Here is a 24,033-nt window from a genome sequence, read left to right as displayed (position 1 = left end):
CACATTTAATACACATTCTGATGTCGATGATATCAATGAGAATGAGGATGGCAGTTTAGGTTGTTGATGTTGATTGAGGAGGATTCAAATTTGGACTCAATTAGCAATTCGATATGATGGTTTAATATTTTAATTATTGAGCTAAGACTTCAGTTATTGGAGATACTATGTAATGGTTATGAATTTATATTTTAATTGTTCTAAAATTTGAAATATTATGTTTTTATCATTTACTTAATTTTTGTCTTATTTTATTTATTCATATAGCGGCGGCAATATCCCGCCACATCCTTGTGGTAGTTTTTTACGCATTTAATCATATGGATTCTGATACATTGTTATTTTGATATCTTCACTTGGATTGTAGATTGTGCTGTTGTTTTACACCTTATATATTCATACTAGTCTTTCTAAATTACAGAGAGAGTTTGCTAATATTTTTGTAGTATTGTATTGTGATTAGTAATGTAAAACTTATACATTGTTGATATGAAACTATTACAGTATATTTTTGTTTTATGGTGGCGGTAAGTAACTCTCCTTTATGTTTGATTACAGGTATCTCATTGTCCAGGTATGTTTCAGTTATAACTCACTCATAAGCACACTTGCTCCATGCTTTTCCTATCTTAAGATGTGTTTGCTGTTCATCCCTTCTTGCAGTGGAAAATTCTTAAGGATCACGTCGATGAAATTAATCAGGAGATTGAGAATACATAACGGTATCTATGGATCTGTGTGTTTTGTTCCTTGAAAGGAATTGGCAAGGGACCTCCAACTTACTAATGGAAACAGTTTAGGGATGAGCATTTGATTTGTATGGTCACTCTCTGTGAAATGTTTTTGTAACATCCCGGATTTTAGAACCCTAATTTTTGAGCCCTAGAATTTATTGTTGATGACGTGGCATCGAGAATGCAGTTATTTCACTAGGTGATATGGTCGAATTAAGTTTAGGGTTTGTGTGAAAGTTTGAAAAGTCAAACTATTTGACTTAATGATGTGGCATGTGATTTATTTATTTGTGTGATTTATGTGGTAAATTATTTGTTTAAGGGTGAGTGAGAATATTAGAGAAAATTGCCATAAATATTTGTCACCCTAATTCTTGTGATTTTCGAACCCTAGACCCTTTTTAAGAGAATTTCTATTTTTCCGGAATTTATTTAATCCTTGGGATATTTATCCAAATTAAATTCCAAGAGCCAATTATTTCCTTGTTTAGAGATGTAAAAATCGAGCCCCCTTGTTACCTTAGTGATTTTCGAAAATCACTTAATTATGGGAAGGAAATAATTATTTTATTTTAGTTAATCCCTTGTTTGATTCCTTCCATAACTAGAATTTAATTATTCTACCAAATCTTTCCATACTTCAAGAGATCTTGCCTTACTTTGTTTTAGCCAATATTCAAAAATCCATGCCTTATTTAAAAGGCATAGAAATCGGCCCCTACCTTGTTTCATGGAGGATTTTCCTTATTTTTATTTTGCTCCATGATATTTTATTCTATATGGAAAAATACCAAAAACAAAACCATGGCTAATCCCCTAGCCTAATTTTCGAAAATTTGCGAATATTGTCATCTTCTATTTTTGTTAATTCTTCTTCCCTACTTCACAATATTATTTTATTTATTTATTTAATTGGGAGAATGAGATCTTACCAAATATTCTATTCTAATTACCTAAAGATCTCATTGGACTCTATAAATAAGAACCAAAACCCCAACCCTAGCCCCCATATTTTCGCCCCCCTCACCCCCATTCACTCTCTCAATTTTCTTCCACTTTACTCCATAAATCCTTCATCTTTTGAGAAGAAATCGAAGTTTAATCCGAGCATATTGAAGAACCAAGCCTCTACTTTGTTTCTACCGATTGATTTTCTCTAAAAAGGTATTTTTGCTTAAGAATTTTGTTGTTCTTCTTCTACCCCTTCTTTTCTTTTTCTTCCAACCGATTTAATCGGTGTTCTTGAACCTTCATGCATATTAATTGAGAGAAAAAGGGATAAGAAGGGATATGGGAACATGTGTGTGTGTGTGTGTGCCGAGGGTGTGAGGTGTGTGTGCCGTGTGTGTGTGTTATGCGTGTGGTGTGTGTGTGTTGAGGTGTGTGTTGTGTAGTATGTGCTTGATGGCTAAATACTTTTGTATGACATATGATGATAGATCTAGGGTTGAGACGCTAAGAAATATATGTATGATAAGCACGACTTGAAATTAGTAAATCATGATGAGTGTGACTCGAACTCTCTAACTTATGAAGATTAAGGTGAATCGATGGGAAAGAGGGAAGTAACGAGACATGCATAAGTTAAGAGTTATAATTGAACCTAATTTGTGAATATGTGCCTATGTGAATTTAAAGGTGAAACCTCGGTTGCGAAGCCAGATAACGGAAAAGCGAAACTACTTGAAATCTAAGCAGTCGAGGTGGGCTTTACTCTCAAAAACTCTCTTTTATTTTGTCAAAGATAATTATCGGAGCTATAAGGGTGGTTTAACTGTTATGACATGCCTATGTTTGTTTTATTGTGAGATTGTGTGCCTGATGCCTAGTTTGTGAGTTCGCTCCATTGGGCTATAGGGCTATGGATATGATTATACGAATTCGGGTCTGAGTATGGGCCGCAAACCCTACCAGGCTGTGTACACGAGGGGATCGGGAGGCGTCCTAGCTAGTCGGCCGGTCTCGTGGGCGAAAAGCGTGGCCACGCTTTCGTCGCACCATGGAAAGATTGTGATATGTGATTGTGGAATTTGATGAGAAAATGGGGAGTTATTTTGACTGGCCAGTCTATGAAAATATTTTGTGATACTCGTGATATTTCTCTTAACTGCTTAAAACTCGAGTTCACTTGGTAAGGGTGGCATAACTTTTGAATAAAATGTTTTGGCAACGAGCTCACTGAGTATTTCAAAATACTCAGCCCTGCATGTGTTTTTCCTATGTGCAGGTTGAATGATGACGAGCGGTGGCGGGTGTGGAGCAGCTCAATTAATTAATGGATATGTTGAACTCTAAGTGTAGTTGTGTCCCCATACATAGCTATGCTTTTTCTCTTGGTCGTTTTCCGCTAAGTTCTAATACTCTGATATTGATTTGGTTGATTGGCACTCTTCTTCGTTTTTGAGGCCTTATACTTTTCTCGTGACGTTATCTTGAAACCTATGTCTTTCTCTTAAGTTTTGATCGTCATTTATAAAACTCCCTTTTGTTTACCTATTTAAGTTTCTAGGTTAAGTTGTTGCATTAAATACTCTGATATTCCTTCATTTCTTTGGTCGGTATTCTTTGAATGAAACCCTAGCCATGTATTGATTTCTTGGAGTCGGTTTTGGGTAACAGCCGCCGCATTTATTGTACTCTAGGAGGGCGGGCTGTTACAGTTTTCTTGACAAGGAGCCCCATGTGCAATATTATTCTCGAATACAATGTACTGACTGCTCGATGATTGGTGCAATATGCATCTCCGTTTCATCATCTTTTTTCCTCTTTGGTTCTAAGAATGTGCGTAGATTGAAACATTTCATCTTTTTCGTAACGCCCCACTTTTTCAAACCCTAATTTTCGGGTTATAAAATTTTTGCATTAAATGCCTTAAATGTTATGATATGTGGATTAATTGATGAGTGATTAATTACATGATGTCTTTGTGACCTAATTGTGTATGGAAGTTGAGATTGAGTTGAATAGTCAACTTGTGGAAAATATGACGTGGCCGTTGAAAGGTCAATGCGTTGAGAAAATGAAGTGAAAGTAAAGAAATGATTGATTGGTGTGAATATTTGATGCGGAGTAATATAATTGTGGTGAATTATTTTCCTAAGGGGATGGATGAGTGAGAATTTAATAGGAGCATTATTTAAGTATGTGGAATTTTCGATCCCTCCTATTATTATTTGGAGAAGGAATCATATTTTTTTCTTGGATTTAATTACTTATTTGGGATAATTATCCAAATTAAATCCAAAGTCCGATTATTCTTTAATTCCACCTTGGAATTTTCGAAACTCCACCTTTGAATTCCATGAGATTTTCGAAAATCTCATATATTAGGGAAGAAGGAATTATTTATTATATTTTGATCCCTTATTTATTCTCTTCCATGAATAAATATAAATATTCTAGAATATCCTAGCATAACTTACCATATCTAAGAAGATCTTGTCATGTCCTAATTGAATTAGGATTTGAATTTAAATCTTAGGCATAAAAATCGCCTATTCTATAATTATTTGGGAGGATTTATTATTTTTCTGCTCCGTGATATTTTATTCTACTCCGTAAAATATCCAAATAAAACCATAGGCTAATTAAATAGCCTATAATTCGAAAATCCCCTTATTTCTCCCAAAATACACACCAACTTCTACTATCAAATCTCTTCATATCTTCTCAAATCTTTAATTTATTTAATTAAAGATATTATATCCAACACTCTATAAATAAGAGGGAAATCCTAAACCCTAGCATCACAAATCAACGCCCCACTCCCCCAAGAATTTCGAAATCTCTCTCTCACTCTCTCCAAAAATTTCTTCTACTTTTCTTCAAGATTTCTTCATCAATTGAGAAGAATCCAAGTTGAAATTCAAGAATTTATTGAAGAATCAAGGCAATAACTTGTTTCTACCGTTCGTTCTTTTGAAAAAGGTATTTTCTATATTAATCTTTCTTCTTCTACCGATCAATCGGTGTTCTTGAGTCCACATGCATTTAGATTGAGTGAAGGGGAATTAAATTGATGAATTTGGGATGCATGGATGTGTGTGTGTGTGTGGCCGTGTGTGTGTGTGTGCACGCCTCAGAAGGCGTTCGTGTGCGTGTGTTGTGTGTGTAGAACACTCATGCGTGACACGATTTGATGGTGAATCTGGAGTTGTTATTCGAATAAAAACGATATACTAATCGTACTTTGATTTTTGGATGTTGATATTAAAGATTTATCGATGGGAAAAAGGGAAACGTGGGAACATGCATGATTTTGAATCAATGTTCGAAACTGATTTGTGATACGCCTAATTTAAAGGTGATACTTCGCGCTCTCAGCGTGATAAACGAGGAGAAGAGAACACTTTCGAGCTAAGCCGACAAGGTGGGCTTTTCTTTTAAAATAAGGACATTGTCCTAAACTGATATTGATGAGAATGAAATATGTGTTATCATGCCTTGATTTGTTTTGTCGTGCCTATCCCTCGTGGCTATGCCACTATTGATTTAATCGAATTCGGATCCTTGTAGAGCCGCAAACTCTACTTGGGTTAGTGTACACCAATGTTAGGGTGTTGAGTAGGAAATAATAACATGATCTGTTGAAACTTTAAGTGTCGTTGTGTCTCCATACATAGCTTCACTTCTCTCTTGGTCGCTTCCGCTAAAATATGAAAACTTGTGATCTTTTGGTTGGGTTGAATTATTTTATTTCGTGGGAGTATTTTTGATATGAAACAGATGAGATTATTTTGGAACTTTGCTATTTCGGAGCATTTATTGTGATAGCCTTTTTTTGTTGGATTCCATTGCTAAGGCATTATTCTTCTCCTACTTAATTGTTCATTAAATGCTCTGGTAAAATTTCCTTTAAATGAGACCCTAGCCTATGATCTTTGTTGCATTTAAGTCTTCCTAGATAGCGATCGCCATTATTATTATACCCTAAAATGGCGGGTCGTTACAGTTTTCTTGGATCATTGGGTTTTTCTCCCTTCATCCAATTCATGCGTAGTTATTGTGATTTGGAGTGGGCCTTTTTTCTCCTTTCATCCATTTTATGTGCTGTGACTTGGCTTTGCAAGAGCTATTGTGATTTGGAGAAGTTATTCGAATTAGGATTCTATGGAATTGAATTAGAAGGAATTGAATTCTAATTTAATTTTAAATCCTTTCTTTGGTATAATTAAAGAATTGGTGTGGAATTGTAATATAGTTCCAAATCACATGTTCGGTAACTCAAAACAAATTTGAAATTGAATTAGAATTTAAATCAAAATTCAAAATTTTTAAAATAACTATTTCTTAATAAATATTAAATTTTTACTCTTTTGTCGTGCTCTAAAATTCAAAAAAATTCAATAATTATAATTATATTACAAAAGGCAAATACTATATAATACTATAAAATAAATAAGTAATGATAATTAATTTGTAATCAACATACAAAATAGTATATACGGGAGGAACCGATTAATATCCCTAACAATAATCTCTCGATCTGCAAAGTTGGACATGAACCGATTAAGGGTCTCTCCTCTACTGCAATTTCTCAGCAAACGCTGCTTCTCCTCAGTATCAAGCTCGTACAGCACCGCTTTTGTCTCCGGCACATACCACTACTCCATCATCTCCTCCGACAGCTTGACCACCAAACCATGGATCTCAATTTGAGGATTCAGCTCGTCCACAAACCTAATCGACTACACCCTCTTCTTCTGCAACCCCTTCTTTTCCAACAGCTTCTTTACTCTCTTCACATCTTATATCTCAGCAAGAAGCACATAGTTCCTCGCATTTGTGGGCTCAAGCTCAAACAACATTTCTGCAAGTACTAGAATCAGATATAGGAATTGAACCAAAGATTTTAGCTACTCATCATCGTTTCCAAACCCCCATGATGCCAACCGGGACAACCCCCATGAAGCAAGTTCCCCGTATTTGTGGGCTCAATCACAAAGCAGTGTTGGATTGCCAACCGGGACAACCCTGTCAAAAACTCTAATCCCCTGCTGACCCTCGGCATCAGTGGCAAGCTCATCATCATCCGCGATGGCAGTGATCCGATCCACTTCTAGATTTTCCTTTGGTTAAATTCCTATTATCTGATAATGTTTCATGCGATCAGATCATACAAACCAAAGAAAATTTGACATCTTGAAACTACACTTGAAATAGTAATATATCAATGATGAACAACAGTTAGTTATGCCTTGTTGAGGGGGTATATTCTTAAACTGTGTAAACTTTTAGTTGGTTGATTTTATATTTTTTAACAAGATTCAAATCCTTAGAGAATATTGAACTCTCTTTATTCGAATAAACTCTATTACGCTACAAAATACAAACACACCAAATCGAGAGTCAAATTTTATGTTTGAAAAGAAGCATATAAAAACCGAACCAGTGGCGGATGAACATCAAAAATTATTCACAACTAAATAATTTGGAACATTACCTGATTATCCATTAATTGACACAACGCAATTGCAGAGCTGCTAAGGCACGCGAAGAGAGAGCGCTCAATTGCAAAGTGAGAGCGCAATTGCAGAGAGAGAGCGGTTAGGGAACGTGAAGAGAAAGATTGACCCGATTCAACATGGAATTGCATTATAATGTCAATATTCAACTGATGCATCGAGAATTCATCAAACTAATCTATATACTCCCTCTGTCCCATTAGAAATGAAACATTTTCCTTTTTAGTTTGTCCCACTAAAAATGAAACGTTTTCTAAAATGGAAACATCCATATCTCTACTTTTTCATCTTTCTTATTTTACTCTCTCTTCATTAATTCACAAAACAATACTATATAAAAACTCGTGCCGATTTCCAAATATTGCAAATTTAATGGGACGGAGGGAGTAAAATATAAGGATACTCAAGAATCACTGCCTCAAGCATTCATTAAACAAGGTCAAGATAGCATTCATTAAACAATGTCAAAAATCAAGTCAGTTCCAGTGGACTTTAATTCTTATTTCGACAAGAAATAAAAAATCTAATTATTCTTAACTCTGTCTTATCTCTTTCTACTGTATTCTGTCACTTATTTTGTTTTATTTTTATTTAATTTATTTAATATAATTTTTTCATTTTCATTTTCAAAAATTTTGTACCAACTTAGTTGAGACGATAACAGAGAAAGGATTGAACTAACATCATAGAACCTGTAAAGAAGGCTACACAAACCCTGACCATATTACGGCCGGCCATAAATAGATTATTTTATAGAAAACTGGACCAGTTCAATAAAGAATTTATTCATCTTAAAAGCATCAGATTTTGAAGGACAATTATACTCTTTTTTCTCTAGTCTTTACATATACTACTACAACAAAGCATAGTTAGAGCATCCACAATAGAAATCGGCCAGCCATAGGTCAGCCACTCTCTCTCCCTGCCACGTCAGCAGCACTAAAAATCCACCTGCCACGTTAGCATTTACTCAAATAGGCCAGCCATAGGCCAGCCGCAACAAAAATAATTCAAAAACAACTACATTTATGGAATTAAATTTACGATTAAATTGCGGAATTAAATTTACGAGACATATACGGGAAAATTCATTCATTTCATTAAAAAAAAGGTACATAGATAAAAAAATACATGATATTTTTCAAAAAAAAGGGCTTCCACACACGAGCCCCGCCACTCTCTACTCCTCGTCGTCTCCGCCGACACCCGGGGTATCTGAGCCCGCGTCTGAACCCCCCACCAGTGCCCTCGAGGCATCCAAATCCACCCGCATGTTCTCGAGCATCGAGTAGAGGAACCTCTTCTCCGTGGGGTCGGTTGCGGCCTTCCACTCTTGGAAGACGCGAACATCCGTTCCTCCGTTTTTGCACGCGAGAATAAGGTGTACGCGCGTGGGGGGGCGGGTGCCGAGATGACCTCGTGGGGCGATAGGGGATTTAAAGGGGGGAAATTTTGGGCGGTAAAAAGGTGCCAAAAAATGAATACAAAATTTGGTTGGGAGCTTTCATCAAGATGCAAAAGGGGAAAAAGAGACGTTTCCCCTTTTGCCCCGAGAACGATTTCGGGGTCCAAGCAGTTGAAGTTGGCCCCGCATTTCCGAGCAGCCCCCCCCTCCAAGGCTTGCAAGAATCGCCAAGCAATTGATCCCCCCGACCGTCCCCCATGCAAGTTCCACCCCCAAAAACCAAAGTCTATCGTGAAAAAAGCCAAGATCAAACAAGCAAAACAAAAGGAAAAAATTTTGGGAGAAAAAAAAAGAAAAAAATCAAAGTGACCCCCCCGGGAATCCCCCCCCCAACTCCCTTCGGGGGGACCCAACCCGTGACCAATCATTTTCGACCCGAGTTTTTATTTGTCGTTTTTTTTATTTTTTTTATTTTATTTTTGTTATATACATGTTTTTAAAGTTATTTTTTCCCCACTTAGCCCACCGTGGTCTAAGGTGAGAATTTTTGTGTTTCTTGGGTTATGATTGTTTTTTATTTTTCCCAAGTTTTTTCTCCCACTTACCCAAATTGCTTGGGTTTTAATTTTGGGGAAATTTTCCGGTTTTGGTTGTGTTGTTTTCTTATATTTTCGGTTTTTTTCTCCCATTTCCCCATTGCTTGGTCAAATGAGAAGTTTGTGTTTATATAGACTCTTTTTTTGTTTTTTTGCATTGTTTCCCCTTTTTCCCCCTTCACGACGATGGCTCAGGCCAAGCTTCGAGGGGAAGTGGGGGGAAGGGGAGTAAATGCATTACCTTTGTCCCCGCATATTAAGAGCCCTTGGGCCTTGGGTGTTGTCGCATGAGCCTTTGGATATAATATGGCATGACCCCCTTTGGGAAAGTAATTGAAGAATGGGGGTTTTTTCCGGGTTTTTTCTTAAATAAGCCTATTTAAATTTTGGAGGAAGAAAGAACGATGGAGAATCCCTTTACTTACTTAGTTTTAAGCCCTACTAAAAAATGAGAAAAAGCCTTAGATAACTTCGAGCTAACACATGTTTAAGGGCCACCCCCGAATGCTTGGGAGAAGACCCTATAAAGGGAAAAAAAATTTGGGAAATTTTGGGTTATGAAGGTATAGAGTCGGACGAAGCCCAAAGGAAAGGAAAGTGGGACGAAGTCCAAGAAGGGAGAAGGGGAGGAATAAACTTGACAAAGTCCAGAAAAAAAGAAAAAATAATAAAAAAAAAAGGGGGAAATTTTTCCCGGACGAAGTCCAAGGGGGGGAATGATCTAAAAAAAAAAAAAAGGAATGAAAATTGGGCCCGCCCCAAAAGAAGGAGAAACCCCATAACCCAACGCCTTGGTGTAGCATTAACTTAAAAAAACCGATCCTAACACCCCCCGGTGGGGAAATGAGTGTTTCAGTGAACCCAACAAACGGGAAATGGAAGCTATTTTGGACAAGCCGCCCATTGGGGAAAGGAAGGGAAAGGGGGCCTTTTTTGGGGGAAAAGGCAACCTATTAAATTTGTTTTTTAATCTTGTGGGGACAAAATGCCTAAAAATTGAAGCTAGCCTGCATAGTGTTTACGTGTTTGTATTTTTTCTTATATTTTCTTATTTTTTCTTTGTGTCTAGGTCTAGAGTCGGGGCAAGAGATTTAAACCCTGCTTGAAAATTTGCCTTTTTCTCTTTCTTTTTTGTCTTTATACTTAGGACAAGTATGGTTTAAGTGTGAGCAAATTTTTATAAGGCTAATTTCATGCATCGGTAATGTGGAAAAAAAAGTTATAATTTGGGCGGGTCTAACACTTTTCCTAAGCCGTGTGTGAAGAAAAAAACGCTAGATCAAGGGGACCGAAGGGGATGGTCTAGCGAAGGAAAGGGGGCAAAGTGAGCAGGGAAATTTCAAGGAAATTGGCGTGACGAGGAGTCAATAGTGGGGCATCAAAGTCTTATCTATACCCGCTGGGCCCCACTCAAATGCCTTTTTAGAAGAGCGTGCAAAAGCAAGAAATCATCACTTTTTCACTCTTCTTAGCTCACACACTTTACACACACTTGGGAAAAGGGTCCGGGGTCGGGGAAAGGGTGGTTACTTTCAGAAATTTCGTTTGGGCAAAAACCGCCCCAGTGAGGACGAAGATACAATTACCTTTTAAATTTTAGTTGTTTTGCTTTGTTTTTAATTTAACTTCACTTTTGGGGGGCCCAACCCTTTTTTTTGATGATGCTTATTTGTTTTACCGTTTGTTGATTTGCGTTTTTGTAGTTAAATTTGTCAATTTGCATAGATCTTTTCTAGCTTTGTTTATTTCTTCAAATGTTTGTTTCCCATTTTCGTTTATTTTGATGTTGAGGTGTTTTGATATGGAATTTGGGGACAGATCCGTGGTTGTTTTTATTCGGGGTTCCTTGTCTAAATCCACGTGGGAGAGTTTCGTTGTTTGGGGTTCCCTGTCGGGCGCTTTATCCGGAGGGATTTAGCGTCTCAAATTTGGGTTCGATGGGAAAGATAGGTTTTTCATGATTCTTTTTCTTTTTGATTTTATTTTACTTTTTGTCTTGGGGTATTTTTTTATCCGTTTAGTTCTTCGTTTGTTATGCATTAATTTGATTTCAAGTCACTTGCTCTGTTTTAATTTTGTTTTTGTTGCATTTCTTAAGAAGTTTTTTTCGCTATTTGGTTGGGGAGGACGATGTCAAGGGGGTTTGTAAAAGAGTTAGTTATTCTCGCTTTTAAATTTTCATTCGTACCTTGCTTTTTCAAACATGGTCCCTACGAGGTTCATTTTAGGTCTAGTAGTGTAGAGGTTTTTTTTTAAAATCAAGTGTTTAGCTTTAAAATTTTCCCTTTCTACGCTCTTTCATGATTTTGCCTAAATTTTAGATGTTAGCTTAAGAATATTTAAAAAATTCCCCAAATCAAGTTAATTTTGATTTTCCCCAACCCAAGAAAATGGGGCAAACCCCACCAAAAAAACACCCAAATCCTTGAACATTCAGTTAAAAGTTTAACTATTCAGTTAAATATAAAATTAATTGAAATACTATATTGTTTCAATTTGACTGAAGATCAACCAAATGTCCAGCTTAATTTAGTTTCAATTGAAATTCGAACTGCTCAAGATTAATTATATCTCAAAATAGACCTAAATACGAATGATTCTCAATTGAATCGAAAACTAATGAAAATTAGCATTTGATAAACTGAATCTAGGATGATTCGAAATATCAAATTATTTAAATAATAGTATGATATATTTAAATCTATATTTAGGTATTATAGAATTTATATAATGTTATGTCACAATTTAATATGAAGAATAGTTACAGTCATAATGTCATGTAATAACTAGGTGGTATTCGCAGTGACGAAGTCACTATGGGGCCTGAGGGGCCATTGGGGCCCCAGCTTATAGAATTATTAGTATATATATGCTATTACAAAGATAAAGATTGTGAGTAGCCCAGTTGGTTTCGGCTGAAGTCATTCTTCTTGCAATACCCGAGTTCAAATCCCTAAGCTAGCAAATTGTTCATTTTTTTTATCCTTTGCACAATTTACTTACATTTTTATGCTCCCAAGTCGACCCCCCTTAGAGCCTAAAATTCAATTTTTTTTCTTTGCTTTATTTTCTTACACTCTTATATCTTAGGAGTTTGTTTAATGTTCCCAAAATTCAATTCATTCAGTAACAAATCATTATTTTTACACTTTTACTTCCAAGAATTTGTTTTAGTTTCTTAATTACAGTATATTTTTTTGTTTCCAAGTTCAAATCCTTCTACCTATAAAAAAAAAAAAATATCCTTATTTTATTTTCTTACACTTTTATGTCTAATAGTTTTACTCTCACTGCTATTTTATTTGCATATATCCAACTTTTAGTTTTATATTACTCTAATTTACTTGCACCTTGTTTTATAACAATTATAAGCACATATAGTACTAGCATAATTCTAATTTCTATTATGCATTCTCTTTTTTTTTCCTCTCATTATTTATCTACTATATCTTTTGCAATTCTCCATTGCTGATGCTAAAAAAAATTTCGACGATGCCAACACTAAAAAATACCTAAGCCTCGGGCCCCCCAACATAAAGTTTCTGGCTTCGTCTCTGGGTATTCGGTTTGCAAGATAAAATAATACCAAGATACAATATAGGATTGAGTTGTGAGATTCTTTTAGTCATATGGGGTTAGCTATGACTAATTATTCCATGATTATTCATCTAGGATTGAGTTGTGGGATTGAATCTCATTAACCAAATACACAACAAATTTAATATCGGATACAATCTTGCAAACCGAACACATCATACTGTCATAGTATATGTTATTTTATGGAGTACAAAAGATTCAAATGATGCGTAATTACATAATTTGAATCGAATTCCCAATTATCAAATGGAGGTTCATTTGATTAAAGAGTATTTGATGTTCAATCGATCAATTGGAAAGGAAAATGTTTTAGAGACATAATGTCTCCAAGCCATAATGCTATAATGAGGTTAAAATAGTCATTTTAGATTATTTTAAATTTTTATTTAAATTTATGTTTTGTACATGTACCATACTACCCTCATGCATATGAAACATTTATTTGTATTTAAAAATTACTTGCTTAGGAAAGTTATGTGTATATTTATGGATGGCTTGATTTAAGCAAATATATATTCAAATCTTCTTATCAATCTCTCATAAATTTCCAAACAACTTATTAGGTAATATTAGTTTATTTAAATTCATTACATAAATATGCTTTTGAAGTATTCTTTCTAACTTCACGTAATACGTATTAGTTTATTTAAAATTTAATTTAATATAATGAATTAACCTGTATTTAAATAATACTTTATATAATATTTTTTAAATTCTAAACTTATAGGTATTTAATAGATTTAATAAAATAATTATTTAATATTATTAAAATACTTTATACAAGAATGATTATTACTATTTTAATAATTATTTAGTACTAATAAAATAATTAGATGTGAATGACTATTACTATTTCGTTGGACAATAACACTAAGAAATTAAGTATGTATATGCATGTAGTCATTTTTATGACTAAGAATTTTAATAGTTATTTTATAGTACAACTAATAAAACAATTTGATGTGAATGACTATTATTATTTCGTTAGATAATAACAATTAAAAATGAAGTGTATGCACATAGTAGTCGTTTTTATAACTTAGAATTTTAATAATTATTTAATACTCTCTTTAAAAAATAATTATTTAATAGAGTACTAATAAAATAATTTGATGCGATGACTATAACTATTCCGTTGGACGATAACACGAAGAAATTATGTATGTGCATGTCGTAATTTTTAAGACATAGAATATTAATAATTATTTAATACTAATAATATAATTTGATGCGGATGACTATTACCATATAAGTTGGATAACAAGACTAAGAAATTAAGTATGTGTGTTTATGTAGTCATTTTTACGACTTAGAATTTTAATAATTATTTAATACCACTAAGAAAATAATTTGATGCGAATAATTATTACTATTTCGTTGGATGATAACAATTAAAAATTAAGTGTGTATACATGTAGTCATTTTTATGACTTAGAATTTTAGTAATTATTTAATACTAATAAAATAATTTAATTCGAATGAGTATAACTATTTTGTTGGATGATAATACTAAGAAATTAAGTATGTATATGCATGTAGTCATTTTTATGATTTATGGAGTGAGAAATTAATATATTTGAGATTTCGTTAGTTTTGATTGAGTATATTTAGATGATTGAGTATATTTTGATAAAAGAGTGTAATTTGATGAGTTGACTTTTGATATGAATTTGATTGATTATTTAGATAAATGATATAATAAATGAATTGTCTTTCCTTTTATAATTTAAAATAAGGGTAATTAGTCCATATAATAATTTAATTTATGGCAAAGTGACATAGGGGTATTATGGCTTGGAGACATTATGTCTCTAAATCATCACTCAATTGGAAAAGGGGAATAAATATGAATTAAATGGATGACTCGGAAATTTGATCAATCTAAGTTATAGTACCATGAGAGTAATCAATTACTGACTAATTAGCAATCACAAATTTAGCCATTAGATTAGGAGATCTAGTAGCTGAAATAATGCAACATGGATTATATTTAAAATTAAAAAAATTAAAGATTCCAACGAGATCTCAATTGCATATGCTCCGACGATGTTCGGATGATGAAATTTGACAAATTATATTTCAATTTTCGTACATATTCATAAGCAGATTTTATCAAGAAATACAAAAAAAATCTCAATATATGTATAGAAAATCTCAAAAGATGTCACATTTCTTTTTTTTGGAAAAAGTTGTCTCTCACATTAATATAAATATATTATTTTCTCTTTCCATTTATCTCACAAAACAATACCTCCTAAAATCCTGTGTCAGTCCTCAGGTGTGACATTTACTATGGGACGGATACAATTAATATATTTACTATAATGTCATTTTATGGCCAGCTACATTATGACTAAATAGTCATAATGGCTTTTCCCTAAAATATAAGGAGACTCAGAAATCACTGCCTCAAGCATTCATTAAACAATGTCAAGAATCAAGATAGTTCCAATGGACTAAGTAATTCTTATTTTGACAAGAAAAAAAAATCTAATTCCGCTTAACTCTCTCTTATCTCATCCTACTGTATTCTGTCACATATTTTATTTTATTTTCATTTAGTTTAACCAATACAATTTCTTAATTTTCATTCCCAAAAGTTTTGTTCCAACTTAGTTGGGACGATAACAAAAAAAGGATTGAACTACCAACCTGTAAAGAAGGCTACACAAACCCTGACCTAAAACTATATTCTTGAGCGATTAAAGCATAGAACCAATAACGATCTGTGTCACCAGCACAAACTATACAGTAAATGTCCTCATGGTAGACTGTTGCAGTAGATGCTTTGATATCATACCAATATCTAAAACAACAAGGGTTTGGGGTACTACAGTCTCATAGATATAGAGATTTTATGATCCAGAAACACAAACACAGCAATGAAGATTTTGACTTTTTTTCTGATGCAGAAATAAATAGTGATTTCATCATCTGAGATCCATACCCTGGCTTCAATTTCTTATAAATTCATCATAAACCAAAGGGGACAAGTGAGACCAAGCCTCTGTCCAGTCTATATCTTCGTTGAGTTGATCTTGAATCGTGCAATTGGAGTTGCTGGTTGATCCATGGAGGATCACTGTCACTTATCCATAGTGCCTCACCAGTATCCTTGTGCCTAAAGTCTGGTGCTCTTCCTTCCATTTTAGAGTTCCGATTATCCCACCACTCTGACGGATTAGCAAAAAATACTTGCCACAAATAAAGCCGGTTCCTACGCTTGTGCATCATATCTTCCAATGAAACTGCCACTTGAAGAAATTAACAAATAGCTAGAAAATACAAAATAAAATGGGTGTAAACTTGTTCATCACTTCATTGTATGCTAGTACACATGGTATGCAAACCCCTATCAATCCAAAGTAGAATCCAGTAAGAAGAAATATGATCAGATGAAGCTGAGTGGAGAAGAACAAAAGGGTAAAGCAATGAGCCACATACTTTGGTTCCAAACTGTATCAATGTCATTAGAACAATGCATAGAATAATAGTCCTATATCGAATAATGAAACTGATTATTAGAATTCAATTATTCATATGCTTGAAACTATGTTCATATATGATGAAAAGTGGATCATGAAAGTGAAAGTAGAAAGGGATTGCTGAGAGAGTATCCAAGGTTCATTCTTCTCAACTAAAGGAATAAATAATAGAAACTGTACCTTTTGGTTCCAACTTGACAAGGTTTTGACAGGCCAGCTCTGGAACATTTTGAGCAACAAAATTCATTTCTTTGACATCAACCTATATACATAAATCTCATCATACTGACACAGAGATGTTTTAACGGACAAACATGCTTCACATTTATATAATACTACATTCGTCTTTAAAATTAGCAACTTTTGAAATGGCACGGGTTTTAAAGTACAATTGGTAATGTAAGAGAGAGTTAGAAAATATAAGTGATTGAAATATTGGTTAGGCGAGAATTGGTAAAGCAAGAGAGAGATAGAAAACATAAGCAGATTTCTAACATAACTTATTGACATAGTAATTATAACAAACACCAATCCAAATGAAACGCATTATGGAAAGCAGCAATGCCTGCAAATTAAGTTTGCAAGAATCAAGGTCTAGAAACTTTTAGAAAGGAGCAGAGCTGTTTTCTACAACTCGTATCTTGGAAATATTAGCTTTTCTTTTGGAAATAATTATGCAATAATTTAGGGCAACATTCCTCTTGAATTGAGGTTTGTCAAGGCTCTAATTTCTTTATTTGCATTTTCTGTAATGTCTACGGTAAGAAATAAAAACATTACTCCCTCCGTCCCTAAAAGGTATGATCTTTTTCATTTTTAGTCGGTCCCTGAAAGTAGGAGCTAATTTTAGACTCCACTACACTACTAATAATGTGGACCCATCTCCACTAACACTACTCCCACCATCCTTTCTCTTCATCTCTCTTAATTTACCAATTGTGCATTAAAACTCGTGCCCAACCAAGACTATTTTTATAGGACGGAGGAAGTACTATTCAGGGACGGAGGAGTATATTTTATTCTATAACTTTTGGTTCTATGTAAACATGTTCTAAAGTCATCTTTGTCTAACATTTTCGATGGTCGCAACCCCAATTATGCAATCATGATCTTGACTGTGTGAAAGCCAAGCTCCCTTTGTACATAAGAGCAAATGGAGCAATTGGGAATTTCGGATTTTCAACTTGTTTTTTACCTTGTTTTCAGAAATATTGGCCCTACCAAGGTCGATGCTTGTGGACGGAAAACGGCTTCTCTAGGTGGAAGACTAGATGACTCCATCATGATCAAAGTTTTCAAACTTTAGATGGATATGGAACTCGAGCATTATGCTAAAGCATATCGATGACAAGACATATAGATGACAAAAAATTGTTTTGCCTGGAGATTCATGATCCACAAGATAAATGTGATACTTTAGGGAGCTTGAATCCCAAAAATACAACTTCACCAAAGCAATATATTCCAAGAGTTTTAATATGTGTTGTGCAAGTTAAGTATCTATGAACCCCTCACTTAACCTGGGGGCGAGTGTTGGAAATATTATATATAAATCATGAGATAAAATTAGAGATTGATATAAATCTACAATAGATAGGAAATATCCCACATATATTACTCACCCTATATAGATTAGATCTCTCTTGTGTATTTCTCACCCTATATATTACTCGTAGATCATTCAATGATATATAGAAGCCATATATCAAGGTGTGTTTATATATTTGGAGTTGGCCAATCTGGAGGAGTTGTTTACTTATATCAAGTCCTTCATCGAAAGCATTGTGTTTTGTTGGGTACAGACACCGTGGATTGAAGAAGTCATGGTGGTTGACTGGGCCAAAAAGTGACCTTGAAGTTAGGTGACAATGGTGCCAAGCTTGGCAAGATCGGTATTGTTGGCCATGGAGGAGAGGTCAAAGAGGAAAACAAAAAATTAAAGTTTTACAGGCATGAATGAGCAAGAAATTGGATTGAAAGAAGATGTTTGATTAATAAATTTTTGTAGCACTAGTGCACTACCATGAATTCAATACAGATAATAGGCAAGGATGCAAGGAAAGAAGAAAGAATCTGGTAGAAAAGTACTCTGAGGAGAGGAGAGAATGGCATGAGCTAAGATCTGACAATTAATGCCTATCACATGATTACCCCATCGTTATTTATAAATCAGTGAGAACAAATGTGTAACCAATATTGGCATCTACCAAGGTGTTAGTTAGGGACGTGGGGCACACCGGATCGATCAGGTAAAAACCCAGAGTGTGGGGTACGTGCCCCACGAATTGTGGCACAATTTAAAAAATTATTATAATCTGAATAAGTGGACCTAATTAAGACTTAGCACTGTTCTATACTAACTATAATAAGTGGACCTAATTCCAGAGAACCCTAATCGCCATACAATTGCCGCTGCCCCAGGCTCGCCCCCATTTCTCCTGCCGCCCTGACCTCGCCCCCCGGATCTCACACACCCCCGCCACCTCGGGGCAGTTCTGGTGGAGCCCAAGTCGGCCCCCGCGCCCCTGGCGCACATTTAACAACACTGATCTAGCCCCAAAGATATTCCTTCAAAACCACTGGTCCATTCTCTCACGCAACAAAGAAGCAGGCAACCATATTTAAAAACTCACGCAATCCTATGAGGATTTGATGATAAGAAAACCTTCACAATTAGAAATGTTATTCTGCGTGGAGATCACATAATCATGAGCAAGAAGGTTAAGCTAAAATTTTGATGAGGTGTATAAAACAAGCCATGGATGGAAAAGTGTTGTTAGTTGGTAACTTGGTAGTATTGTGATTCTCTATGGGAGAAGATTTTTTTCATTTGTTGTCCTTATTTAACTTAATTTTAGAGCTCAATGCTAAAAATTCCATATTTTCTACCAATCGTATAGGTAATACAAGCAATAACCATCCTAAGTGGCAGACGCATTTGTTCTAATTCCGATTTTCCATACCATTCCATCACCTGAACCACATATCTGGAACTGACACAACCTTAAACTGTGTGCTAGGTGATATAAAAAAGAATTATGTGGTTATATTTATTTTTTTTTGCTATATCAACTTGGTTACTCCAGCCAAGAAAACACCAGCTTTCTTCCTTAAGATCCTTGCCTAATTGTGTAAGAAGTTGATTGCTCAGTCCAAATCCTAAACAATTAATTGCAAACCAACATAAACTAACACAAGGAAGGGCATTACCATAGTAGTAGTGGTTGGGTATTTATCTAAAAGTTTCTCCAGAAAGGTAAAACCAAAGGAGAAAGGTATCTGAGGGTAAATGTAGGCATGAAATTTGAAATAAAGGTATCAATCAAAAAAGTCACATTTTGTTGGTAAGGGATTCGAAGGGGGGGACCTCGTAATTACGCACAAAGCTCCCGTCTTCAGAGAGCTTGAGGTATGATCCGAGATGACCTGAAACGTAAACTAAATCGTGTAGCTTAAGATGCTGGACAGAGACTTGCGCCATTTCCCTCCGAAATTTAAGCAGTATCCTGCTGTTAAATGTTAATCAATCATTGTTTTGTTAAGAATTCAAATTGATATGACGAAATTAAGCATCTACTCACACTAAATCGCGGTCGGGCGCTCTAACATTTAGGAAAGTGTAGACGCCGAATTGGGCAGTGGCGCTGCTGCAAGGTCTGATATGATAATCAATCTCACCAATCAAACTGACAAAGTTGTGCAGAGATTGTTGGTAGCGGACAGTGGAGGGTCGCTGGAGCTTGAGGGCGCGTAGGTAAACGGATTCTGAGTTTGAGGAGAAGACGCGGGCAGAGATGAAGGCTGTGTGCGTCAATTGCTTTGTCCCCATCAATTCATATTTAGGTTTTGGATTGTTTTTATGTACACTTAATCCATGTTTAACTAATTTTAAGTGTATAACTAGAGAACAAATCTCAGCCACACATCTTAATACTCTAAATTAATCTTATGGCTTAACTATTTTTACATATTTTAATTAAAAAGTAATTAACAAGGGCATTTTTGGAAACCATAATCTATGGGAGATTCACGCTTCATCCAGATTCACACAAAATCATCCAGATTTCGGCGACGCTCTCCTCCGCTCCGCCACCGATAAACCTCCATGCTCGCGCCTCACCTTCTCGTGCTCCTCTTCCATCTCCTACAACTTCATCTCCATCTACGCATCACCAGCGTCTTGCGCAACAACAAGAGAATCCTCTTCTTCCTCGACGGAGTCCATCGCTTCAATATGGCGCAACAAAACTTATGCAGATTTGCTATAATCTCCATCGCTCACGCTCTTGTTCATTGTTCAACAATCACATCTTGCAAAATCTTCATCTCAAGAGCTGATTTCCTCATCTTAATTGTCGATTTCACGAACTGCTATATCACTTTTCATAGCAAGAGCTGATTTCTCCATCGTCAGTTGTTAATTTCACGATCTGCTATATCAATTTTCATAGCAGAGCTGATTTCTCCATCTCTAATAGTCGATTTCATGATATGCTAATTTAGTATTTCATCGCAAGAGTTGATTTTTCTATCTCATGAATTTGTGAGACGATCAAAGATGGTGCACTGTAAGGCAAAATTGGTTCACTTTACCTTCATTACAATTCACTCGTATAAATACATATGAAGCATTTGTTGATGTTAGTATATAATGAAATATGTTTTGAGTGCTTAAACATGTAATGACAATATACTACACTATAAAGACAATACACTTCACTCTAAAGACAGTATACTTCACTATAAAACCCATACAAAATCGTACACACAATATACTTCACTATAAAGTCAATACAATTCACTAAAATACGATATACTACTTCACTATAAACATGCATCACAAACACTTCACTCTAAGCACATTTTACTTCACTGAAATGATAAAATAATGCACTATATGCATGGATCACAAACACTTCACTCTAGGCATTGAATACTTCACTCTAGCCATTTTAGTGAAGTATATCAAACATATAGTGATATATATTGTGCATATAGTGAAGTGTGTTTTGAATGCCTTAGAGTGTACTGATTTTCCATTTTAGTGAAGTATATTGAGTATATAGTGATGTATATTGTGCACATAGTGAAGTATATTCTGCATGCGTTGTAGTGTACTGTTTTTTCATTTCAATGTAGTACATTGAGCATATAGTGATGTATATTGTGCATAGTGTACTGTTTTTCCAATTTAGTGAAGTATATTTGAGCATATAGTGATGTATATTGTGCATATAGTGAAGTATATTCTGCATGCGTTGTAGTGTACTGTTTTTTCATTTCAGTGAAGTATATTGAGCATATAGTGATGAATATTGTGCATATAGTGAAGTATGTTCTGCATGCCTTAAAGTGTACTGTTTTTCCATTTTAGTGAAGTATATTGAGCATATAGTGATGTATATTCTGCATGTGTTTTAGTGTACTGTTTTTTCATTTCAGTGAAGTATACTGAGCATATAGTGAAGTATGTTCTGCATGCTTTATAATGTACTTTTTTCCATTTTAGTGAAGTATGTTCTGCATTCCTTATACTATGAACCAAATATTAATGTAAAATATGAACAAACTATTTAATGTAAATGAACTAAATAAATTTTACAGTGAACAAAAGAGACACATGTTATGAATTATATCACTTTGTACAATTGTTCATGAAATTTGTTGAAGTTCGCAATCATTTTTTCCACATCTATGTCCATATGTCTACTACAATCTTCAATCATAGAAGCCAAAGTTTCATTCATGATCTGCTTCCGCTGTTCTATGTCTTTCTCTCCGTCTTTCATTAAGTATACCTGCAATTTTCGAAAATGTTAATAACATCATTCGTTATAAAGGCAAAACAATTCATTGTAAACAATATATACATCACTATTAGCATAAAACACTTCACTATAAACACAATATACTTGATTCAAATGCCAAAATGGTAAACTCACAATATACTTCACTATAAACACAATATACTTCATTCTAACACTAGAATACTTCACTCTAAGCATGTTTTAATTCACTGAAATGGAAAAACAAAGCACTTTAAGCATGGATGACAAACACTTCACTCTAACCATGAAACACTTCACTTTAAGCACAGTTTACTTCACTGAAATGATAAAATAGTACTCTATAAGCATGGATCACAAACACTTCACTCTAAGCATGAAATACTTCACTGTAAGCACGTTTCATTTCACTGAAATGAAAAAATAGTACATTATAACCATGTATCACAAACACTTCACTCTAACCATTGAATACTTCACTCTAACCACGTTTTACGTCACTGAAATAAAAAAAAAACTGAGCAATATAAGCATGGATCGAAAACACTTCACTCTAAGCATGGAATACTTCACTCTAAGCATGGAATATGAACTCTAAGCACGTTTTACTTAACTGAAATGAAAAAATAGTGCACTATTAGCATGTATCACAAACACTTCACTCTAAGCATGAAATACTTCACTTTAAGTACGTTTTACTTCACTGAAATGATAAAATAATGCATTATATTCATGGATCACAATTCACAAACACTTCACTCTAACCATTAAATACTTCACTCTTAACGTGTTTTACTTCAATGATATAAAAAAACAGAGCAATATAAGCATGAATCGAAAACACTTCACTCTAAACACGTTTTACTTCACTAAAAAGAAAAAATAGTGCACTATTAGCATGTATCACAAACACTTCACTCTAAGCATGAAATACTTCACTTTAAGCACGTTTTACTTCACTGAAATGATAAAATAGTGCATTATAATCATGGATCATAAACACTTCACTCTAACCATTAAATACTTCACTCTAAACACGTTTTACTTCACTGAAAAGAAAAAAACAGAGCAATATAAGCATGGATCACAAACACTTCACTCTAAGCATGAAATACTTCACTCTAAGCACGTTTTATTTCACTAAAATGAAAAAACAGAGCAATATAAGCATGGATCACAAACATTTCACTATAACCATGGAATACTTCACTAAAATGAAAAACAGAGCAATATAAATTAATGATGCATCATATACTTTACTATAACCATAATTTGATTCACTGTTAAGCATAATATGACTCCATGTAGAGTTAATATACTTCATTCATATGTCAAAATAGTATACTCACGTTTCTACGTTTTAGTTCATTGTAAACTGAAATGAATAAGCATAATATGACTCCATCGTTAACCTGAAATGCAAATAAAATCGGTAAAATGAATCGTTCCTATAATAAATAGGTTGACGAACATACGTTTACGAATTGAAGGCATTAGGTATGTTGAATCGAAGGCAACGACGGAATGAGCAACCAAAAGGAGGCGACAACAAAGTGAATCAAATGAACTTTAGGCGCAGCTGAAGAAGGCGGCGGCGACGACATAAAGTTGTCGTTTATGAGTGAGAATTGGTAGAGAATTCGAGCAGAAGAGAGAAATCGGTGCAGAGTCGATGGAGAATTCGAGCGGAAGCGAAGAATTGATGGAGAATTTGAGCAAAAGAGGAGGATCGGTGGAGAATCGATGGAGAATTTGAGCAGAAGAGATAGCGGGCAGAAGAAAATTAATCTAAATGAGAGGAATTCAAGTTCTAACCACAACTTTGTTTGTTAAATGACTATTTTACCCCCGCCTTTATATAGTGAACCAATTCTTGCTTATAGTGAAGTAATTTTTTGGACCAATTTTGAAATCCTATGCTGAATTTCAGCCCTTGATTTCTTAATCTTGTGGTTGAAATTTGTTC

The 24,033-nt window shown here is 34.6% G+C and overlaps 1 protein-coding gene across 2 annotated transcripts; it reads right to left on the bottom strand.

Moving 5' to 3' along the window:
- Window positions 1–15,472: 15,472 nt before the first annotated feature.
- On the bottom strand, window positions 15,473–20,118 carry LOC125204329 (protein OSB1, mitochondrial-like). 2 transcript variants are annotated; one of them, XM_048102989.1, is made up of 4 exons: window positions 19,863–20,118; window positions 19,649–19,790; window positions 16,462–16,543; window positions 15,473–16,044 (listed from the first exon to the last, which is right to left on the bottom strand). In XM_048102989.1, the coding sequence occupies exons 1-4, from the start codon at window positions 20,108–20,110 to the stop codon at window positions 15,770–15,772; spliced, it is 747 nt and encodes a 248-aa protein (XP_047958946.1). In that variant the 5' UTR covers window positions 20,111–20,118; the 3' UTR covers window positions 15,473–15,769. The 2 variants fall into 2 exon arrangements, with proteins under 2 accessions (XP_047958946.1, XP_047959021.1); XM_048103064.1 differs by having other exon boundaries at window positions 19,649–19,787.
- Between the last annotated feature and the right edge of the window lie 3,915 nt (window positions 20,119–24,033).

This window comes from Salvia hispanica, chromosome 1, assembly GCF_023119035.1.
Source record: "Salvia hispanica cultivar TCC Black 2014 chromosome 1, UniMelb_Shisp_WGS_1.0, whole genome shotgun sequence".
NCBI lineage: Eukaryota > Viridiplantae > Streptophyta > Magnoliopsida > Lamiales > Lamiaceae > Salvia > Salvia hispanica.
The sequence above is the reverse complement of the archived record's forward strand: the minus strand, read 5'-3'. Positions and strand labels throughout refer to the sequence as shown.

What these genes read in the sequence shown, in the direction of transcription:
- LOC125204329 (XM_048102989.1), bottom strand. Translation starts at nt 20,110, where the DNA reads ATGGGGACAAAGCAATTGACGCACACAGCCTTCATCTCTGCCCGCGTC. An exon ending in GCTTTGTGCGTAATTACGAG is followed by an intron (nt 16,544 to 19,648) that starts GTCCCCCCCTTC and finishes TTATGTATATAG; the next exon opens with GTTGATGTCAAAGAAATGAA. An exon ending in TGTCAAGTTGGAACCAAAAG is followed by an intron (nt 16,045 to 16,461) that starts GTACAGTTTCTA and finishes TTCAAGTGGCAG; the next exon opens with TTTCATTGGAAGATATGATG.